The sequence below is a fragment of the Abrus precatorius genome, unplaced genomic scaffold (genome assembly GCF_003935025.1).
Source record: "Abrus precatorius isolate BTA unplaced genomic scaffold, Abrus_2018 Scaffold5, whole genome shotgun sequence".
In the NCBI taxonomy this organism is placed as follows: Eukaryota; Viridiplantae; Streptophyta; class Magnoliopsida; order Fabales; family Fabaceae; genus Abrus; species Abrus precatorius.
Window position 1 is genome coordinate 5,786,034 of NW_020874395.1, and position 7,448 is coordinate 5,793,481.

At 31.5% G+C, this 7,448-nt stretch overlaps 1 protein-coding gene across 2 annotated transcripts; it reads left to right on the top strand.

Annotated features, from left to right (window-relative positions):
* Positions 1–1,256: 1,256 nt before the first annotated feature.
* LOC113867293 (14 kDa zinc-binding protein-like) lies at positions 1,257–7,009 on the top strand. 2 transcript variants are annotated; one of them, XR_003505155.1, is made up of 5 exons: positions 1,257–1,558; positions 2,069–2,126; positions 4,418–4,507; positions 6,261–6,560; positions 6,678–6,708. XR_003505155.1 is itself a non-coding variant. In XM_027502524.1 (5 exons), exons 1-5 carry the CDS (start codon positions 1,422–1,424, stop codon positions 6,743–6,745), a joined length of 471 nt encoding a protein of 156 aa, XP_027358325.1. In that variant the 5' UTR covers positions 1,257–1,421; the 3' UTR covers positions 6,746–7,009. The 2 variants fall into 2 exon arrangements, 1 of the variants encoding a protein (XP_027358325.1); XM_027502524.1 differs by having other exon boundaries at positions 6,443–6,560; positions 6,678–7,009.
* Positions 7,010–7,448: the final 439 nt, after the last annotated feature.

The window sequence follows — 7,448 nt, forward strand, 5'->3', positions numbered from 1 at the left end:
AATTTATTATATTATTATCATTAGATGTAAAAATATTCAGTAAAAATTATTATTTAATAATTTTTTTATGCTCACTATGATACTTGTAAACTTGAAAGAATATTTTATATACTTTTTAGATTAACAGTTATGATTTTTATAATATTTTTTTTAACTAAATCATTAATTCACTAATTATTTATTTTATTAAAATTATTTTACGTACAAGAAAGGATACCTAACCATCTCAATTGTATAGGGTACCCTAGATTTTATTTTATTTTTTATTGCGTATCCTTAAACACAGAAACTGCTACAAATATATAGAGGACTATTTTAGTCTTCCAAAAATTTAATATTCTAACTTAAAAGCATACAATAATAATAATATAAATAATTAAATCAGCAAAATTATATCTTGAATTGATTATATTAGTTCTTAAATTCTCTTGAAGTTTAAGTATTAGACGTTGCAATAAATAATTTTTTTTCAATTAATAGTAAGTTCACTCAATTTGAATAAGATTATTGTTTTTTAAATATACATGTCATTTAAATTAAAAATTAATTCATAAATTATTATTTATTTTTTAATAAAATAAAAAATAATTAATATGAACAATATAATTTTTATTTAATTAAAAATAAGAAAAAAGTAAAGGTGAAAATCAAAATCAAAATTTATTTTCTATTATGAAGAGAAAATAGACCGTTCTATGCAAAATAATAAATTAGTTTAATTACTTTATTTTCCTCTAAAAGCAACATTTTTTTAGAATTAATTCTTAAATTTTTTTATTAAAAGTTATTCTCTGACATTTATTTTTTTTGTTGAATAATAAACTTGTTAAGGAAAATTCAACTTATTATTATCCACATGTGATGTAATTATTTTTAGGGCACATTTTACTTTTATTTTTTAAAATTATTTGTATTTATAAAATATAAAAATATTAAATATTTTAAAATTTTGTATCAACAAAAAATATGATGATAAAAAATTTATTTTATTTTTAAAGTTATTTTAATATAATTAATTTTTTTTTTTATTCAAATAAACAAATATATATATATATATATATATATCATATTTTTTTTCTTTCTTTCTTATTTTAGCTCATTCGAACGTTAAATCATTTTTACTTTATTTTTTATATTTTCTTCTTTTATTTTATCCTTAAAATAGCTAAGAAAAAAAATAAAGATTTTAAACGCAAAATACAGGAAACCTACAAATTTCAACAGATACATATCATAGGGACGTGGTGGCTTACCATTTGGACAAGTGTCCCAACAAAATGTCATTATACAACACAAATCTAAGCTTCAGAATTATAACCCAATAGCCATTTGGACATTAGATACAGCTACAAGGGCTTATTGAATTTGGGGCTTCCCATCCCAATTAAGCATTTTTTTTTTATAATTAATTTTATGAACGAATGAATGGCAACAACAATTTAAATCAAAGAATCGTTGTGTTGGCATCACACTTCACTGGTTCTTCTTTCGGTTCCATGGCTTCAGAGAAAGAAGCTGCTCTTGCTGCCACTCCCTCTGATGCTGATGCTCCCACCATGTATGCGTTAAAAGCTTCATCCTTTACTCTCCTTCTCTTCTCTCCTTACTTTGTTTTTTTGTTCTGATCACTATTTCATTGTTCCCCCTTTCATGGGTATCTCCTTGTTTCACAAAATTCCTTGCCATTCATCTGTTTGATGTTCTGATTACATCGGTTAGTACGAAGAAAACCTAAAAAAGATTGCATTTTTATGTTTTCTGGATTAATGGGTACTCAAATTTCCATGCTTTGGAAAAAAACAGAGTGAGTTTTGTTGCAAAAATGAAGGGGTTTAAGGTGTGTGGTTATTGGTGCTGTTTTGTTGCTTATGAAGAAGTTGATTCTGGTTTTTGCATTTGATGGAATTGATCAGTGCTTTTGATGTGGCTGTGGCGGATTTGGTGCACATACATATGTTTATTTTTGCAGAGGTTCTACCTCTTGGTGCTGGAACTGGGAGTGGGACATGAGTGGATATCTCAATTTTTGTGGGTACCTGTCATTTATGTTGTGTTTTGTGATGCACAGATTTGACAAGATTATAAACAAGGAGATTCCTTCTACTGTGGTTTACGAGGATGATAAGGTAATGCCTTCTTCTGTGTCCTTGCAATTAAGAATTTTGGGCGACATGTTGGTGTTTCCTTAAGGAATCAATGACACAGAAATTCTGAAATTCGCTGTCCATAGCATGATCATTGAATCGGGATTCAAATTGCAATGAAAGCCTTATTTTTGGAATCGTGAATCAAACCATATCGTGGGTTCACGATGAATGATTAAAAATAACATACATAGATAACAAAGTAATATAAAAAGCACAAATTCATTATCAAAAATTAAAATGCATAAATCTAAAAACATTTTAACATATAGAAACGGCTGTATGTTAGGATTTTGAAGTCAAATAGTTCACTGTATAGCTAATGATGTGTCATATACACTTCAAAATAACACAGCAAAAAGACAGCAACAAAGTACAGGAATACCAGAATCATGCAGGAACCAGCAGACAATGATTAAGAATTAAGAGAAATAAGAGAGAGCAATAAAAAGAAGGCAGCACAAAGTTTGTGTCGTGTGGGGTAGAGATAGTCAGCAATCAGCAGCAAAATGTGGGGGAGCAGCTGACCAGCCAAAAGAAATGAAATAGTATGTGAATGTGGGGTAAGTGGTGGGAAAGGAGAAATTGAAAAATTCTTTGTTCAATATTTTGTCTGGTATCAATGGAGGGTAAAAGTTGGCTGTTCCCCACCCAAATCACTACAAGAAATAATAAAAAAAAGTTCTGTTTTAGGGTTTTTTCACACTGAGTTGCACACAACCTGACCCATTTTCTTGTGCAACCCGTGATACAAAGAACTGCATGATTCATGTTTGAACCACATAGCTAACATTTGAATCGCATGAGTCGTGATACAATAGGGTTGTTGGCTTTTTACTTTTTTTGGGTTTAATGGGTGTCCTGGCTCTCATAGCTAACGTTTCTTTGCATTCTAAACATATTGATATGTGAACATGTTAAAAAAGGTTCAATCCGTTTTCAATGTTCAAAGAAAGTGGATATTCTGATATCCTTTGTGAACAGATTTCTCAGTTTTGAATGTCTTAACATGGATATTTCAAATTGAGAAATGCTATTTGTATAAAATGAAGAGAAGAAAACAAAAGGGAGTTATAACATGAGTGATGTGACAAATTTCTATAATAACAAATTTATTTCTATCACCCATCTTATTACATGGTTTTATTTTCTCTTCTCTTCCTTTTTCTCTAAGATGTAACTGTTAAGATGTCCTACAGTGGTTAGAAATAGAGTCAGAATAATTCCTCTTCCTATGAGCTAGCTTTTGGGATTGAGTTAGGCTCAAGTTTCTTAACATGGTATCAGAGCCTATTCAGTTTGAAAGTTGGGCTGTCCACCGATGTCTAACCTATTCAATTTGAAAGTTGGGCTGCCCAGTTGGGTTCACCCATGCAGATGTCTAATCCTACAAGTATCACGCACCAGATGTCTAGTTCTGGGCGTGAAGGGGGGTGTTAAGATGTCTCACATTGGTTAGGAATAGAGCTACAATACTTCTTATAAGGGTTAGGACAATCCTCCTCCTATGAGCTAGCTTTTGGGAGTGAGTTAGGCCCAAGTTTCTTAATAGTAACGAAAGCTGGACAAATCTTTTGTACAAATAGCAATTCTATTTTATTTTGATCTTCTATGTGAGTAACATTTCAACTTTGAATTTATTGCTAAAAAGTTGAAAAATTATATCTAGTTTGCAGGTTTATTTTTCTTCAGAATATTCCTTTTTTAACTTTCTTTTTTTGTCAGTCATCTTCACTTTGCCTTTCCTAGCTTCTTCTCCCTTGAAAAAATTTAATTGGATGATCAGAATATTGTTTTTTAACAGTCATGGTATTAGTCAATGAACTGTTTATTTGTCAACTCTATCTCCTTTCCTTTGGCTATTTCTATGCTACCTGTAAATAAAGCATGGCCAGAATTTTGCGCAAGAGCCTCTCTGCTATATGCTATGATGGATGATTAAAGGAAAAACAAGTATTTCTAACTTGCCAAAATAGACTTAGGGAAATTCTTCCAATTTCAAATTTTATGTTAACAACAATTGCCTTATCCCATTAGTCAAGGTTAGCTATGTGGATCCACATGATATCATTGGACTTGGTCAAAAACTAAATTCTCATAGATATTATTTACCAATTTGATCTTTTAAAACTCATCAAATATATTTTTTTCTCTATTGTCTGTTTTTTTTTAGCATTAGTGAGCCTGGGCTAGCAAGGTTCCACTGTTGTCCAGTATTCTGGTTTATTATCACAATTGATCATTCTATTATTTTTTTTTACCCCTTTTGACAGGTGCTTGCCTTTAGGGACATAACTCCTCAAGCTCCTACACATATTCTAATCATTCCTAAAGTCAAAGATGGGTTAACTGGTCTGTCCAAGGTATTTGTTAGTGGCTCTTTCTGTGTATATAGGCATATTATGCTTTCTCAAACTTTCATTTGAAAAAACGGGTGCACATATGATTATGCTTAGTATATTTACATATTGAATTCACTTGAAACAGTAATATAATGAAAATTAGCCCTTTCTTCTGGTATATGAACGCAAACAATAAATTTCCTTCAGTATCTGCTTGTTGATTCTGTAAAGGTTTTTTCTTGAAAAAAAAGATTGCTCATCTTATATTGTCCTACAGTAACAGCGATGCTGTTTTGAACTCTGAAGTGCTGGCTATTGTCTACATGTTTTTGGATATGAACCTTTCTGTGTGGAATTGTGGACCTACCAAAACTTGGTCAACAATGAATCATAGTTATTGAAAGTTGAAACTATTCTTTTGGACTGTTTATGCTTATGCTAAATCTTTGAATTGTGGTTTATATGACTTCTTTAACGGGATAATGTCTGATGTGCTTCAACTATTAATTTGTTTTGCTCTGAAATGGGTTCATGGTGACTATTCATTTTTTAGGACCTACCTGATCATTGTATATTAATCTTGTTTGGTCTATATTTTATTATGAGAATGATAGTTTGGAGGCTACCTAACCCTCTATTAGATTGTTCATTGTTTCATGTTCATGATGACTTTGCAGCCATAGCTCTTTGTTATATGATGAATCTAGTTTGATATGGGCTATGGATTGCTTAGCACCCCAGATATCGACATATCAATCTCCTTTCAGAAATCATAAAATTTTGGTTAATGCCAACATATAAACTGCTTCTTCATGTAGATAACCTTAGGTACTATTCTTAATGCTATCAATCCCTGCATGCTCTTACGAAGATATATTTCACCCTTAAAACACTATTAGAAAAGTGTTTCTCTCCAGTGTAATGTCAATTACTTTTCTTGTTAGAATGTCATCTTACTAGCGACAATGTTATAACTAGCTATATTATCTTCTTTTCTAAGTGGTGGCCTATGTTTGCAAGTACTGGGCAATGAAGTGTGCCAAAAGTGGTTTGGTCACCTGAAACAAGGGGAGGAGGCACCGATGAGAAAATTAGATCAGATGAAAGATAGTCCGATTAAAATGTTGGCTGAAAATCAAAAACATCGGTGGAAGATAACATATTGGCGTCACAGAGAGAAATTATTTTTTCTACTTTTTGTTTTGTGAAAGAAAAAATCATGCAAACTGTTATATGTGTGTGTGTTTGTGAAAGATCTTGAAACCTTTTCAATTAATTTAATCACCAATCACATTTATGAACATAACTCGTTAGTTAGCTATGAGGTAACCCCAATTAATAGTTAGCTACAATATGTTAGTTACCCGTTAGTAGTTACAGTAGATTAATTAGTTGACTGTAGTGTGAATTAGTTAATTAAGCATGCTGCCTATAAATAACTAGAAGGGACTGAAGGGGATGGGGTATATCTTATCATTTTGGCGAGGAAATTAGGGCCTTTTGGTATTGAGAGGTATAAGACCCTTGAAGTTCTTCAATATGTTTTATTCTGTAAATTTGGGAGTTCTTCCCCCACTCTTTCAAATAAATATACTAGGTTCCTATCATTATCACACTAAATTTCATCACTAATTTCTATGTATTTTAAATCAATTTACCATTTTGTAGTGTCTCCAGTTCCAGCAAAGTTGAAGTATTAGTGTGAAGTTTTATACTGTTCATTCATTCCTTTTTATGGATCCTTAGACACATTTGCAAATATATTGGTAAACAAGAGCAAAAGAAAACATTACACATATATGATGACAACATTCATTATTCTCACTATCACCTAAAGAGAGACTTCACTTTTTTTGACGAATCAAACTGAGTGACAGAAACTTTTGACAGCTAGGACCATGACCTACAATTGTTCTCTATTTTGTTCAATTATGTTTTCTGAATTTATTTCCACAGGCTGAGGAGAGGCACTGCGAAATTCTGGGCCGCCTTCTTTACACTGCTAAGTTGGTTGCAAAGCAAGAAGGTCTTGATGATGGCTTCAGGATTGTGATCAATGATGGGCCAAAGGGATGTAAGTTTTGTTCTCCATGCCCACTCTTAAACTTTGATAACTGATATTCTATTTGAATTGTTAACTCTTGAGTGATTCTTCTGAATCATTTTAAGATATGATTTTCTATTTTGGCAGGTCAATCAGTTTACCACATTCATGTGCACCTCCTTGGGGGACGACAAATGAACTGGCCACCTGGCTAAGATGTGGGAAAGGATTCATAGTGAACCATGTGCAGTAATATCCTGGTTGTGCTCTCTTTCAATAATGGTTTAAGACAACTAATAAGTTGCTACGTTGTACTTGAATTGATATATGATCAAGTTAGATAACCAGTGTTGGATATGTTTAAACACACATGAATTTAAGCTACTGCTTAGTTCCATAGTCGTTTTCTAGATTCTGATTTTTAATGATGGCATTCCTTTATACTATGGTTTAAATTGCTCCTCTAACATTAGAGGCATCAAATCCATGCTTGTAGTGGGTGTTTAAATTTGTCTGTTTGGTTTAGCTTATTTTAAGAACGAAATTTTTTAACGTGTGATTAAAGTCACAACAAAAAATTAATAAATAGTAAGACTTTATTAAAAATAGTAGTATTCTTGTGTTTTTAAATGCATTGCATTCTGTGATTTTCCTGAAAACTTATTATTTATAGGTTTTTATTTTGTCTTTAGATATACATTAAAGAAACTGTTTTAAAAATAATTGCTTATTTTTGTTATTTTTTTTAGAAGGGTTTTGAAAAATAAGTGATAATTTCTAAAAATTTATCTCCGGCCAAACATGCAATTTAGTTTAGGGTAGGTACTCAACTGAGGCCCACATCGCATGGGGTGATTAAACAAAAGGAGGACAAGGCTTGACAAGGTGGACCAAATGAATATTGATGTGGAGTATGGT